Source organism: Geotrypetes seraphini, chromosome 6 (genome assembly GCF_902459505.1).
Source record: "Geotrypetes seraphini chromosome 6, aGeoSer1.1, whole genome shotgun sequence".
NCBI lineage: Eukaryota > Metazoa > Chordata > Amphibia > Gymnophiona > Dermophiidae > Geotrypetes > Geotrypetes seraphini.
The window spans coordinates 166,042,582-166,058,743 of record NC_047089.1 but is presented as its reverse complement, the minus strand read 5'-3'; the positions used below and the strand labels follow the sequence as shown (position 1 = coordinate 166,058,743).

The 16,162-nt window shown below is 41.1% G+C and overlaps 1 protein-coding gene across 4 annotated transcripts in view; it reads left to right on the top strand.

Annotated features, from left to right (window-relative positions):
* Nucleotides 1-16,162, top strand: part of MYO16 (myosin XVI) — a 709,054-nt gene that overhangs the window by 229,334 nt on the left and 463,558 nt on the right. For all 4 annotated transcript variants that reach the window (XM_033949922.1, XM_033949923.1, XM_033949921.1 and 1 more), the window contains exon 13: nt 13,343-13,470. In XM_033949922.1, the coding sequence (XP_033805813.1) occupies nt 13,343-13,470 (128 nt within the window). The remainder of the gene's footprint in view (nt 1-13,342; nt 13,471-16,162) is intronic.

Here is a 16,162-nt window from a genome sequence, read left to right as displayed (position 1 = left end):
CTAAGCGGTGTACAATAGTAATAAAATTTGTATAGATAAGACGTCTTGAAGTTTGGAAAATGAACATTTTCTCCACACGATTTTGAGGCATATTTCTCAAAACATCAGAGTTAGACTTAGATGTCCTATCAAAAATGCCCCTCTATATGCATACTTTGGAAGAAAGGTGGGAGAGGGAAAATATGATAGAGACATTTATGTGGCATATATTGGAAGACTGGGCATCCAAATGGCAGATGAAATTTAATGTGGACAAATGGAAAGTGATGCACATTGGGAAGAATAATCTGAATCACAGTTACCGGATGCTAGGGTCCACCTTGGGAATTATCACCCAAGAAAAGGATCTGGGTGTCATCATAGACAATATGATGAAATCTTCCGCCCAATGTGTGGCGGTGGCCAAAAAAGCAAACAGGATGCTAGGAATTATTAAAAAAGGGATGGTTAACAAGACTAAGAATGTTATAATGCCCCTGTATCGCTTCATGGTACAACTTCATCTGGAGTATTGCGTTCAATTCTGGTCTCCTTATTTTAAGAAAGATATAGTGGTGCTAGAAAAGGTTCAAAGAAGAGCAACCAAGATGGTAAAGGGGATGGAACTCCTCTTGTATGCGGAAAGACTAAAATGATTAAGGCTCTTCAGCTTGGAAAAGAGATGGCTGAGGGGAGATATGATTGAAGTCTACAAAATATTGAGTGGAGTAGAACAGGTACAAGTGGATCGATTTTTCATTCTGTCAAAAATTGCAAAGACTAAACTAAACTAAATTAAGCTAAATCTTGGGTTTATATACCGCATCTTCTCCACAAATGTGGAACTTGGCACGGTTTACAGGGGTTAGGATAGAAAGGAACTCCAATGGAAATTATAAAAGTAAGTATAAAGAGAGGTTAGAGGGCTTAGTGTACCAGAGAGGGAAAAAAAAGTTACATTTTAGAGAGGACACTCAATGAAGTTATAGGGAAATATTTTTAAAACCAATTGGAGGAAGTTATTTTTCACTCAGAGAATAGTTAAGCTCTGGAACACATTGCCAGAGGATGTGGTAAGAGCAGATAGCGTAGCTGGTTTTAAGAAAAGTTTGGACAAGTTCCTGGAGGAAAAACCCATAGTCTGTTATTGAGAAAGACACTGGGGAAGCCACTGCTTGCCCTGTATCGGTAGCATGGAATATTGCTACACCTTGGGTTTTAGCCAGGTATAGTGACCTGGATTGGCCACCATGAGAATGGGCTACTGGGCCTGATGGACCATTGGTCTGACCCAATAAGGCTATTCTTATGTTCTTAAATGCATAGGAGGCGAATCTCTTTCGATGGCAAGATTGCTTTGAAATGAGAGATCATAGGATGAGGGTGAAAGGTGATAGACTCATGAATAATCTACCCCTATGGTGCACTTTACTTTCTACGTGAATGCCATCTGTCACTACCCCCAGTCATACATGCTGGGTTTCAGTCAGCTAGACAGGATGTATTTTTCATTAAGACACCCACCCTTTCAAATCATTATTTTACTCGCTCCAGTCTGAGGTTTCTTACAACCCTCCCATTTACATAGGCTTTTTATGGGCCTTAAGTACAGGCTGGGAATCTTCAAGGCAGTCCCAATAGCTATATTTTACTTAATACCTTCTAACATTTCTTTTTCTTGTTTGCTTTATTTTGACTGAACAAAACTACTTTGTTCATTATGCTACCTTTTGCAAAACTGTGATAGTATTTTTCCTTCACTCAGCACCTGCACACTCTTCACTGAAGAAGTAGGTTCTCTCTGAAGGAAGGAATTTCCCCTCAAGGCCCAGCTGTAGATTTTCTTCTTCTAAAGAAATACTCGGAGACTGTTATAGTGTGCTCCAATTAACTTCATTAATGGCTTGTACAAACAAATACTGCTTTGAGGTACTCTCTCTTTCCTGATATTGTACAACATTAGATGAACAGTTATAGGTACAAGCTTTTCTAAAAAGGCCCCTAAGTGTGCCAATGTTTAATCATGAAGTGGAACTTGAGCAGATTGCCAGATACAACTTTGATCGCCTTATTGGGTAGACTGGATGACCTGTGCAGGTCTTTATCTGCCAACATCTACTGTTACTACATATCACACATCTCATTCGTCTAACTCTGTGATTCCTTTCCCTGTTTGTTTGTTGTGTTTTTGTCTAGGAGCACTATAGTTTTAGATTAGTTGCTTCTTAAGTGTCAAAAATAGCAATGGGCACATAAACACGTATATTATGAAATAGCCTTAGAACACCCATAAAATCTGTATTGGCACAGAGCAATCATAGGCATAAAAATCTTCAAACAAAAATTTTCTAGTAATTAACACCTATAACTAATTAAGGAACATAAATAATGAACATTTATCTTCAATATGTAACGTTTTCAATCATGAACGGTTGATGCTGGCTAGCGTTTTGCCAGTCAAGGCTCTTCAAAAGAAGAAGTCTTTAAAAGAAGAAGTAACTAACTTGCTATCTTACACACACACACGCTCACACTTACACACACATATACACACCCACCCAGGAGTAACACTAGCTGCATATACTGTTATGTGCAGCCAGTGTTTATTCACTCTGACCCCTAGCTAAAATAAGATTCAAGCACCTTTCTGCAACTTTATTTAAATTAGTCCCCTTATTTTTCTACTCCTGTTACTCTATCTATATGGTTCATCTTTGCTTATACCCTATGATAGAAACATGATGGCCCATCTAATCTGCCCATCCACAGTAGCCATTATCTCTTTCTCTCTCCAAGATATCCCACGTGCCTATCCCAGGCCTTCTTGAATTCAGACACAGTTTCTATTTCCACTACCTCTTCCGGGAGACTGCTCTACGCATCTACCACCCTTTCCGTAAAAAAGTATTTCCTCAGATTACTCCGGAGCCTATCACTTCTTAACTTCATCCTATGCCCTCTCATTGTAGAGTTTCTTTTCAAATGAAAGAGACTCGGACTCATGCACATTTATATTACGTAGGTATTTAAACGCCTCTATCATATCTCCCCTCTCACGCCTTTCCTCCAAAGTATACAGATTGAGATATTTAAGTCTGCCACCATACGCCTTATCACGAAGACCACACACCATTTTAGTAGCCTTTCTCTGGACTGACTCCATTCTTTTTATATCTTTTTCAAGGTGCGGCCTCCAGAATTGTACACAGTATTCTAAATGAGGTCTCACCAAAGTCTTATACAGAGGCATCAATATCTACTTTTTCCTACTGGCCATACCTCTCCCTATGCAACCTAGCATCCTTCTAGCTTTCGCCGTCACCTTTTCAACCTGTTTGTCCACCTTAAGATCATCACATACAATCACACCCAAGTCCCGCTCTTCTGTCGTGCACATAAGTTCTTCACCCCCTAAACTGTACCGTTCCCTTGGGTTTTTGCAGCCCAAATGCATGACCTTACACTTCTTAGCATTAAATTTTAGCTGCCAAATTTCAGACCATTCTTCAAGCTTTGCCAGGTTTTCTTCGTGTTATTCACACCATCCGGCATGTCTATTCTATTGCAGATTTTGGTATCATCCTCAAAGAAGCAAATCTTACCCGACAACCCTTCAGCAATATCATTTATAAAATGTTTAAAAGAACAGGCTCAATAACAGAACTTTGAGGCACACCACTGGTAACTTCCCTTTCCCCAAAGCAATCTCCATTGATCACTACCCTCTGTCGCCTTCCACTCAACTAGTGCCTGACCCAGCCCATCACTTTGGGACCCATTCCAGTTTAATTATCAGACATCTGTGTGAAACACTGTCAAAGGCTTTGCTAAAATCTAAATACACTACATCTAGCGCACATTCTCTATCCAATTCTTTGGTCACCCAGTCAAAGAAATTGATCAGATTTGTTTGACAAGACCTACCTCTAGTGAATCTATGTTGCCGCCAGTCCTGTAATCCACAGGATTACAGAAACTTGACCATTCTCTGTTTTAAAAGCATTTCCATTAATTTGCTTACCACAGAAGTCAAACTTACCGGCCTGTAATTCCCTACTTCTTTCTTACTTCCACTTTTGTGGAGAGGGACCACATCCACCCTTCTCCAGTCCTCTGGTACCACTCCCAACTCTAGAGACGTATTGAAAAGGTCAGTTAGTAGAGCTACCAAAACTTCCCTAAGTTCCTTCAGCACCCTTGGATGTACATCATCCAGCCCTGTCACTTTATCTACCTTTATTTTAGTTAGCTCTTCACGAACACAACCCTCTGAAAATTGATCAGGGTCTATTACTCCTCTATCCCTATTCACATTTGTCTTCTGCAGTCCCGCTCCCTGTGCATCAGCTATGAACACAGAACAGAAATATTTGTTAAGCAATTCGTCCTTTTCTTTATCAGCTTCTATATATTCCTCCCCTTCACCTTTGAGTCTCACAGTGTCACTTTTGCACTTCTTCCTATCTAAAAAATGTCTATTAATGATGTCTCTTAAAATGTTTTATTGTATATTGTGCTGATATTTATTTATTTATTACTTAATAATTTTTATACCACCCAATAACAATGATCTAGGCCGGCTAAAGCCGGCCAAAATCAGATTGGATATTCAATGCCAGTCACTGGAAATGACCTAGCATTGAATATCCAGGCTCAGTGCCAAGTGTGGGAGTTAGCCCAGGGTTGGCCCCCCCAAGTGTCTTACCCTTATAATCTGATTGAAATTCTATTGGTTTTCTTTTTTTTTTAAGTTCCAACTTTTATTAAATTTTAAAATATACATTAACAAATCCAAACGGGAGAAACATATGCTCAGAAAAATATGTTCCTAAATACAAACATAACCATGGTATAGGGTATTTGAAAATTCAAATGAAACATGTTTCAAAACAACTCACCTACCCCATATCCCCAATGCAGAGTGAGAGTCACATACCAACAACCATACACATGCATACATCTTCATTGTTTCAACATACATTCATCTATTATCCACATATTTATGTATGGGTAACCATAGCCTATGAAATTTGGCCTTCTTGCCTCTCTTTTCCATAATTGCTGCCTCATATTTCCCAGTCAAACATTCAGAATTCTCCCAAAACTGAAAGGATAGTAAGGATGCATTCTTCTACATTTTTAAGATGGTTTGAATTAGTGAATGGCACGGGGACAAATTTTTCCCCATCCCGTCCCCATGAGTTTTGTCATTGTTGCTGTCCCTGCCCCCATTCCTGTAAGCTCTGTCTTAACCCCACAAGCCTCAAATACTTATGATCTTAAAGTGTTTGAGGCTTGTGCAGATGAGGACAGAGTTTGCAGAAATGGGGCAGGGACAGGAAAAGAACTCGCTAGGACGGGACAGGAAAATGAGTTCCCGAGGGGACGGGGAAAAATTTGTCCCCGTGTCATTCTATAGTTTGAATTACAACAGCAGTAATAATTGCTATTAACATCTTATGATCTTTAGTTATATTGACAGAAGCATTGAAAATATTGAAACAGCTCCAGCATGTTAAAGAAATATCTATAGGTAGTAATATCTGAACATTAATCCATACTTGCTGCCAAAAATCATAAACTTTAGGATAATAAAGCAATATATGATCTAACATTCCCTTATCATAACAGCAAGACCAACACAATGGAGAACATCCAGGGCTGAACTCGTCAGATTGTGAAAAATAATGATTGTTTCACAGAAGCAGATTGACAGCAATGTAGTCACTTGAGAAATATAAATTTCCATTGTTCATCAGTTAAAGCGATATTGAATTCATGCGACCATATATCACGCAGACTCTCTATGTTCCATTTTTCTTGTTGTAGTTGTATTAGTATTTTGTACTTCATGACCTAATCCTTTTACACAATGTAAATTCTGGGTTTTAGGACTCCTTTTACAAAGGTGTGCTAGCGTTTTTAGCGCACGCACCGGATTAGCGCGCGCTAGCCAAAAAAATACCGCCTGCTCAAGAGGAGGTGGAAGCAGCTAGCATTTTAGTGCATGCTATTCCACGCGTTAAGGCCCTAACGCACCTTTGTAAAAGGAGCCCTTAGTGATAGAAAAAGGTTCAATTTTACTTACTTTCTCTGCATCTATGTAAGCAGGCTTTAGATATATTTTATATACACATATTACATTTTTTTTGAAGCTTCTATTTTCATCAGTAAGGAATTGACCTATATGTCTGGTAGTTTGGCCATGATTTAGTATGTTAGATGGTATTATCTGTATGCTTATTATATTTACCCACAGGGGTTATCTAACCTGTTAATAGGATACTGATGAAAGAATGGTATATGATAAATTATTAAGAAGTCCATGACCTGATTTCCTTTCTCTCTATTCTATTGAATATGTTAATAATTATATTTGCTATAAAAATATAAATGCAAATTAAACTAGGAGACATGAAAATGATGTATTATGTAGAATCAGTCAATTATAAAAGCTAAACCAGTCCAAATCTGGTGCACTCCAAGAAATCCTTATACTTTCATTCTTTATTTTTCATCTTAGTTTATATACTAAGGGGCTCATAATCAAAACTTTAAAATGCAGCCTAAGTCAGCACTTGGATGTCCTAATAGCAGGGACGTCCAAGTGCCGATAATCAAAACTAACTTTCTGAATGTTCAGCAGCATTTGTAAGCTACTGTGCATCCAGAAAGCAAAGGGGCATGTTGGGACGGGAATTGGGCGGGCTTCAACCTGGACGTTCCCCAGCCATAATCAAAGCTTTCATAGAGGGAACTTAGACACCGGCAGTTAGGCCTGTTTGAGTTGTGTCTAAGTTCCACAAAGGTGCCCAAACTGACAAGAAGACCACTGGAGGATATAAGGAATGACACCCCCCCTTTACTCCCCCAGTGATCACAACCCCCTCCCACCACCCAAAGAGCAAAAAAAAAGTAGGCTTCTCATCAGCTGATCATGGCAGAAGGAATCTCCATCAGTTGAGCCGGTTTCATGGATTCCTGGCAGCTCAGCTGATATTGGAGATGTCGGGGGAAGGTCCGGGATGTCAGGGGAAGGGGTTAGGGGCTCCATGGCTCAGTTGATCCTAGCAGGGGGAATCCCCATCAGCTGAGCTGCCAGGAATCCCCCCAAATTGGCTTAGCTGATGGGGATTCCTTCTGCCACGATCAGACAACGTAGTTGATGGGTACGTCTAGAAAACTTGCCTGTGGACATTTTTATTTTTGAAAATGGGCTAAAAAGGTCCTAAGGACCAAAACTTAAACCTAACTCATTTTCAAAAAATAAAAGATAGACGTTTGGCAGCTTTGAAAATGTCCATTTTTCCTGCTGGGTTTGTGGACGTCTTGCAGAAAACGTCCAACCTCAAGACTGAGGCACATTTTTGATTATGCCCCTCTAAATATTTATTTTTGAATTTATTATTGATGTTGGATAAATGTTTGTAAAACACTGAGACATCTATGATGGGTGGTAGATCAAATGATGAATAAATGTGAAAATAAAAATTCAAAAGCAGATCTTTAGGTTTTTATAAATGGCACCTAAAATATAGGCGCTGAGGAATGCAGTGAATAATGCATGCAATCATGAGTTAGGCCCTGTTAATAGAATCGTGTCTAGCGGAGCCTAAATTAGGCTTAGATGTTTATGGTTATTAAAATTTGGTATCTCGCAATTTACAGCTGATCAATGTGGCTTACAAAACACAATTAAATCAGTTAAAACAAGAAAAATAACACCATTATCAATAGGAAAGACCTAAATATTGAGGAGAGGAAAAAAAGATCTCTTTTCCCCCCAATTTTACAAAACCGTCCCGCCGGCAATCTGAATGCTCTGCGCTGCTCCAACTGCTCCTATAAGTGTCAGAGCAGGGCTAAAAACCAGCCAGCACTAAAAAATCTCTTGTACGGTTTTGTAAAAGGGGGTTGGGATTTGTTGTGTTTTGTGAATGTAGTCTTTGCATGTCCACTGACAATGTACAGGTCGTCGGTGAGGTCCCACTTGGAGTATTGTGTTCAATTTGGGAGACTTTATCTGGCAAATGACAAAATAAGACTTGAAGCGGTCCAGAGAAAGGCAACTAAAATGGTAGGAGGTTTGCACCAAAAGACATATGAGGAGAGACTGGAAGTCCTGAATATGTATACCCTAGAGCAGTGGTTCCCAAATTTTTTCTGTTCAAGGCTCACTTTAGGGCCTCTTCTATCAAACTGTGCTAGCAATTTGTAGCACAGTGAGCCGCGCTGAATGGCCTGTGCTTCTCCCTATGCTCATAGAGTTCCTATGAACGTCAGGAGCAGCACGGGCCATTCAGAACGGCTCTCTGCAAAAAAAAGTCTAAGTCCCCTTTTGGCCTAAGGCCTTAAACATTGAAAGTAGAAGCAGGGAAAATGTCCATTATAAAAAAAAACGTCCAAAAGGAGTTTTTTCAAAATAATGGCCTGCCTCTACGTTCAGCTGTTTAAATGCCCAGACCACCACTACGTCTACACTAACACCATATAATCAACCTAAAAAAAAGCCTAAGTCTCAAACGTCCAAAACAAGGGCTTTTAGGTGAAGGAGGAGCTAGTCCTTTGCCTAAAAGCTAGATTCTGTAACTGGTGTATGTCAAAAACAACACCGGTTACAGAATCCCCCCCCCCCTACAACGATCGGGGCAAGAGGGAGCCCAAGCCCTCCTGCCCCACGGCACCCCAAACTCCCCGACACTATCATGCAGGAGGGAGCACAAGCCCTCCTGCCCTCGATGCAAGGGCTCCCCCGAACCCCCAATTGCCCCCCCTGCTGACACGTGCCCCCCCCCCCCCGCTGACCCCACGATCTCCACATTCCCACCCCCTCTCCCCGTACCTTCAAAAACGTTGGTCGGATAGACAGGTGCCAAGCCCATCCATCCGACAGGCCAGCCATCCATTGAATGGATGGCCTTAGTACCTGATTGGCCCAGGTGGCTCAAATCCCGCCCACAGGTGAGGCCTGAGACGCCTGGGCCAACCGGAATAGGCCCAGTAGGCTTAGGCCCCTCCTGTTCGCGGGGCCTTAGGCACATGGGCCCAACTCAGCAAGTCAATATTCAACATCTGACCAGCTAAGGCATAGCAGCCATAGAGGGAGTTTTTGACCACTAGACTTAGCCAGTTATCCAATGAATATTGGCACTGAATGGCTATGTTGTGTGACATAGGCAGTGAACAATCAATCTGCTGACTGGGATATTCAGCAGGAGATAACCAGCTATCTCCCACTGAATATTGATGATAAGCCAGCTTAGCAGTATTTAGATGTCTGGGAACTATTCTTGTCCAGCTAATTACCAGGTGGTAGAAACATAGAAAAAAGCGGCAGAAAAGGGCTATAGCCCACCAAGTCTGCCCATTCCAAGTATCCCCCCCCTGAATTTACTCCCTTAAAGATCCCACGTGAGTATCCCATTTTTTCTTAAAATCCGTCACGCTGCTGGCCTTTATCACCTGGAGTGGGAGTCTGTTCCAATGAACCACCACTCTTTTGGTGAAGAAGTACTTCCTGGAGTCGCCATGAAACTTCCCTCCCCTGATTTTCAGCGGATGCCCTCTGGTGGTCGAGGGTCCCATGAGCCAGAAGATATCATCTTCTGACTCGATGCGTCCCGTGATGTACTTATACGTTTCAATCATATCTCCCCGTTCTCTTCTTTCCTCAAGTGAGTACAGCCGCAATTTCTTTAGTCTTTCTTCATACGTGAGATCCTTGAGCCCCATGACCATCCTGGTGGCCGTCCGCTGAACCGACTCAATCCTCAGCACGTCCTTTCGGTAGTGTGGTCTCCAAAACTGAACACAGTACTCCAAGTGAGGCCTCACCATGGCTCTGTACAACGGCATCATAACTTCCGGTCTCCTGTTTCTAAGTTTATGCCTAGGTACAAATATACAAGCAGTAATCTTTGTAACTATGCTAAATATTACAAAGACAATTTTATAAACTGGTGCTAACATTTACACATGTGTTTTTCACATGTGAAAGGCAATTCTGCAACTGGACACCTACATTTATGCCGAACTTGAGCATGGACGCTTCTGTGCATAAGTGGCAGCAAAACGACTAAGATGTGTTATTTGCCACTGTGTTAGCTGCCATCGACTTGTGTTCAAGTCCTAGTGACTTAATGAATTAAACATCTAAAAAGAAATCAGTTTTGTGCCGGTCTGGTAAGGTCCTCCAAAGTCATCCCCATGCATGTTTTCAATGTGTCCAGACATTTGATTGCAGGTCGCCTTCTTTGCCTGGTTCCTTCAGTCTTCCCAAACATGATGTCCTTTTCCAGTGAGCTCTCTCTTCTGACAGTGTGACCAAAATAAGACAGTCATAACTTCATCATTTGGGCTTCAAGTGACATAGCAGGTTTGATCTCTTCTAGAATCAATTTTAGTTCTTCTGGCAGTCCACAGCACACATAAAATCCTTCTTCAGCACCAAATGAGTCAGTCTTCTTTCTGCCTTGTTTCTGTGGAGGGGCATAATCAAAACATAAGTCTAAGTCACCAGTGGGAAAAAGCCCATTCTCAAATAAAATGTCAAAAATATTTTTTTTTCGAAAATAGTCTAGCTGGACGTCCAGGCTATTGTTCGTCCAGACCGCCAGAAAGTCTATCTTTATACCACATTCTCAACCAAAATTTTGTCCAAGTCCCAAACACCCAGAACAAGTTCATTTGGACATGGGAGGGGCCAGCATTGTGATAGGCTGACTACCCAGACATGGCCACAGAGCAGTGGGGCACCTTACATGGCACTGCTGTGAACTTCATAAAAAGGGTACCACATAAACATCTTACATCTTACCAGAACTCCCTTATAGGATAAGGTGAGCCCTCCCCCCAACCCCCCCAATACACACTATTCCCACCTGTCTATAATCCCAGTAGCCCTTATGGCTGCAAGTGGCACCTATATGGCAGTACAGTAGGGTTTGGGGGGGGGGGATTAGTGAGCTTTCATTTTCCACCATGAATGTAGTGGTTAGAGTGACTTATTGGGCCTGGGTTTTCCTCTCTATGGTTCACTAGCCTACCCCCCAGGCTATTTAAGAGACCTATGTGCAGCTCTATTAGTCTCATAAAACCTTTGATTATCTCTGCAGGACGACCAAGTCTAGGTTGGCCCACCCTAAACACTCCTCCTGATTCACCCCTTTTAGCTCTGGGCACACAGCAGCATTCAGAGGCCACAAAAGTCCCTGGATCTTTCAAAAATAGGTTTAATTATCGGCACTTGGATGACTTGTTTTTTAGGTCGTCCAAGTGCTGACTTGGGCAGGTTTTTAGACGTATTTAAGTTTCGATTATTAGCCCCATAGTTAACGTGACCATAAGTCCCGTTTTGAACAGGACAGTCCCATTTCTAATTACCTTGTCCCATTGTCCCGAAGCACACCCAAAATGTCCCATTTTCGGAGTCCAGGATTTCTTCCTGCTTCTCTTTGCTTCCCTAACACAGCAACAGGCCAGGCGCTGTAGCAATTGCACGGCCTACAACCTTCCCCACCGACATCAATTCTGATGTTGGTGTGTGTATGTGTGGAGACTTGTAGGCCTGGCACTTGTGCAGTGCAGTCGCTGCACACGCCTTGGTGTTGTTGCGTCAGGGAAGCAGGGTGCGTGGGGGCAGGGGAAGCAGGGTGGTTTGGCTTGGCTTGTTGGCAGGGAGGACAGGGTGTGTTGGGGAAGCAAAGTGGCTTGGCTTGGCTTGGCAGGGGGCAGGGGAAGCAGGGTGGCTTGGCTTTGCTTGTCGGGGGGGAGGGGGTAGGGAGAAAGAAAGAAATGAAAGAGAGGATGCACAGTAAGAAGGAAGTGCAACCAGAGACTCATTAAATCACTATACAGCAAAGGTAGGAAAAATGATTTTATTTTAAATTTAGTGATCAAAATGTGTCAGTTTTGAGAAGTTATATCTGCTGTCTATATTTTGCACTATATTTAATGAGATCCAGAGGATTTTGAGCAAAAAAAAAAATGGTCACATTATCCATAGTGTCTAGCTTGTGCATCCGTAATTGACCACTGAGAAAATAAGTGTATGGAAAAGTCTGATCTTCGTTTAGAGTGTTATTCCTTTGCCTTTGAATACTTTGTTAAGAAACTTCATTGAAGAATGACCAAGTGCTATTCTTCAGAGTATTTCTTTTGTGCTGGTTGCTTCTTTGTTTATGAAAATGCCTAGGAGATTGAAATCCTTTACAACTTATATTCTATCACCTTCTAACCATAATTCTATGCCACTAACTTCTGCTATTTTATTTCAGTCCCAATTTATGCAGTGGAACTAATAACTGGAGTTAACAGTGTTTTGCTGACCAGTGCCCAGGGTTCAACTTGGAAAATGTCCAGGCCCTGGAGCTGAATTTCTGAGTTTAGGAGATGGCTAATGCAGAGCCGGTTAAATTCAATATTCAGTACTTAACTGACTATGGGTTACCACATAAAGATAGGACTGACTTTTATGTGGTCCTATTTGTGCCAGCTTCACTCCTGGGAAGCCTCCAAAAGAGCTGGTTTTCAGTTTGGCGCTAACTGACTATTTCCAGTGGCACTGATTGAAAAAAATCCACATGTATAGTTAGTACAAATGTTAACCCTTTACTAAGGACAGTTAATTCATCAATAGATAATTGAAAAGACGTCTCCCTTGCCTTTTGTTAGTGTAAATGTTACCATATAACGTGCACATAATTGCATGCATTTTATAAACTATTTGTGTAAATCATGACTCCACCCTTGCCCACCCAAACTTCACTATTGAGCATGTCCAGGGCAGGATTAACCAATAGGCCAAGTAGGCACGTGCCTAGGGCCCGAAATGGTCAGGGGGGCCCAATGAAGGAAGGCATCAACATTGTTTTTTCCAAACGGCGATGGGTCCCTCCAGCATTGATCTGCAACGCGGGCCCCCCCACCCCAATCGGCAACACGGGCCCCACCCCATCGACGGAAAGTAAGACAAGCAAGCAACGCAGGTAAGAAAGGCAACGGGAATTGTAATTGTGCAAGCGGTGCTGCTTGCCCAAAGCTTCCCTCTGACGCAGCTTCGTGTTTCCGCCTGGGCGCATAGTGGGGTGTGGGGGGAGGCAGGGGGCCCAGTGTACTTGTGTGCCTAGGGGCCCTCGATGAATTAATCCTGCCCTGAGCATGTCTACTACATAATTATGCATCAGCTTATGCCATACATACTTTTAGCATGACTTAATTGTATAAAAGGACTTTTACATGCATAAAGCATCAAAAATGATTTATAAAATTACCCTTGAAGTGTATTCTTGTTGAAACATTATTTAAGGATGTGGATCGGCATGGCATTGCTCTGCCATTTCAAATAATGTTCATTCTGTTTTAGGTCAGCCAGCTTTACCTCAGCACCTCTGGAAAGCTCTGTACCTCTCTCCCTCCACATGTTTTTGCTTGCGCAGAGCGAGCACACCATCTGCTTTTTCGAGAGCGAAGGCCCCAGTGCTTTATCCTCAGGTAAGGAAGTTTTTCTACTGATTGGTTTATGAACTATAATGCTAGAAAAATCTTTCTCTAGGGAACTCAGAAGCCAGATTATTGTTTTCTTCTTTTTACATTCATCAGATTCTAATAGCCATGACTGTGACATTCAGAAACATATATATATATATATATATATATATATATATATATATATATAAACATATATAAACATATATATAAAAATAAACTGAGTTCTGCAATGAAGGGAATGGTAATAATTAGCCAGAGCATCTATATACTAGTGTGCACACATTAAGGGTAGCATTTCAGAGAGGACTTTCAAATCGGAATGGAGACATCCAGGTTGGGAAGGAAGGAAATTGTGGAGGCAGACACAATCAATGGGAATTAAACTCTTACAAGTCTTTACTATGGTAGCTTAAAATACTGCTTGACACGACTGGGTTTTGCCCTTCATGGGTTGCTTCAGTGGCTTAAACTGTACTGCTAAATAACAATAAAACATATATCAAATCAAAAATTAAAGGCAATTGTTAAATTAAATGATAACTGGAACAGAGCTAGTGAAATGCAACTTATGTACTCGTACATTGCCTGTTGAATAGTTTGTCCACACACAGTGCAGAGCTCGGCCTTTAGTCATGTGGCAGTCAAGAGTTCAGAAACATGGACGCTCCATTGCAAGACTGCACAATCGAACAACATGTAGCAGAGAGAGTGAAATCTATGGAAATTCTCCATTAGATATTGACTCAGTATGAACATAGCACCATGATTCAACAAAAGGTTTATGAGTGGGTAACATGGCTTAAAGCGAGAAGAACAGGTGTAACCAAGAAAGGTTGTTCTGGTCGTCCATCAACATCAAATACACAAGAGCACATTGACAGGGTGGATGCCTTGATTAGAGAAGACCGACGGATAATGTAGTCTCAATTGGCTGCAAATTAGGATATCAGCTATGGATCTGCATTTTCCATAATGCATGATGACTTGGGATACAGGAAAGTCTGCATGTGATGGGTTCCCAAACAGCTTACTGATCTGCACAAGCAACAGCATATGGAGATTGTGACCCAGTTCCTGAGATGGTATGAAGAAGATCTGAGTATTCTGGAGAGAATTATCACCGGCGACGAGACATGGGTGCATCACTGCGACCCGGAGAGCAAAAGTCAAAACATGATGAAGTAAGGTAAGCGGTACTCACTTGGCTTTGGGAGTAGCCAATAAACTTCTTCTCTGCAGGAATGCAGAAGCTAGTTGAACAATATAACAAATGTGTCATCTTGCATAGAGACTCTATAGAAAAGTGATATGTTCAATTTCTCACAGTTACTTCTATTAAGGCCATAAAATGTATTTTCCCTTTACTTTTTGATTTACCCTCGTGTATATATACAAGGTGTGATCAAAAAATATGGTGAATGCTGCTGCCGAGTGCCATTCAATGGATAGGCAGGGATCTTCAATAAGTCTCAACTTATTTGGTACAGTCAGTTGGTTGTAAGCTATGGTTGAGAGAAGGTGTGCTTTAAAAGTGTGCCATGTTCTGTAAATCATGGATCACAAATAATATGAAATTTTGTTTCAAACTGCAAAAAAGTGCTAAAGAAACATACAAGATGTTAAAATTAGTATATGATGGTGCTGCAGAGACCATGAATATGGTTTACAAGTGGTTCAAGTTATTTTGTAATAGTTGTCAATCCACTGAAGACGAGGAGAGAATGTTGAAAGAGTAAGTGAAATGATTCAATCAAACAGACGATTGACTATTAGGAAAATTTCTGAGGATTTGAACATGAGGCAGTGACTGCGACCTGAGAAATGGGCAAACATCGCTTCTGGTATGGCAATTTCTGTCAAATAAAAACATTATGGTGTGTCTTCATCCACCTTATTCGCCGGATCTGGCACTGTGTGACTTCTGATTCTTCTCCAAAGTCAAAATGACCATGAAAGGTAAATGTTTTTAATCAATTCAGGACATCAAAGAAGCCACGACAGCACAACTAAAGACACTCACGAAAGAGGACTTCCAGAACTGATTTAGAAAGTGGCAAGAATGATGGCATAAGTGTGTTTGAAGCAAAGGAAAATATTTTGAGGGGGATTATTTGTTTGGTTTTATATCCCGTTCTCCAAGAACTCTGAACGGGTTACATGTTTTACATACATAACTAAGTATGTTTATACAAATTGCTGGCAAACATGGCATGGCAGAACATTGACAAAGATGGGAAAATAATAATTAACAAAGCATGGTAAAACATATGACAAAAAGAATAAATGTATACAAACAGAATATCGTAAATTATTATATAATCACCAAAAGATATTTATAAAATGAATCCAAATACCAGAGACCTAGTAAAGCAGGTTTCAGAATTATTACGGAGAAAAGACCTCAGTGTTTCCTGAGAACAAACTCGGGAAACTACCATGACAAATGCATAATTGTCATAGAAAAACACATCCTTGGTCTAAGAAAAACTCTGTTTAAAGTTCAATAAATATTGTTTCATAAAAATAGTTATTTCAAATTCGCTTAGATAAAGTAGGAAACCAGCACTTATCTTGTTAATATCTTTATGCCCTCTGGTATAGGAAAGATCACCGCAGTTGGAAGTAATCACCCGGTGCTATTTAATTCAATTTAGCAATGCACAGGGGATGATCTTAGAGTTCCTGACAGGCCCTG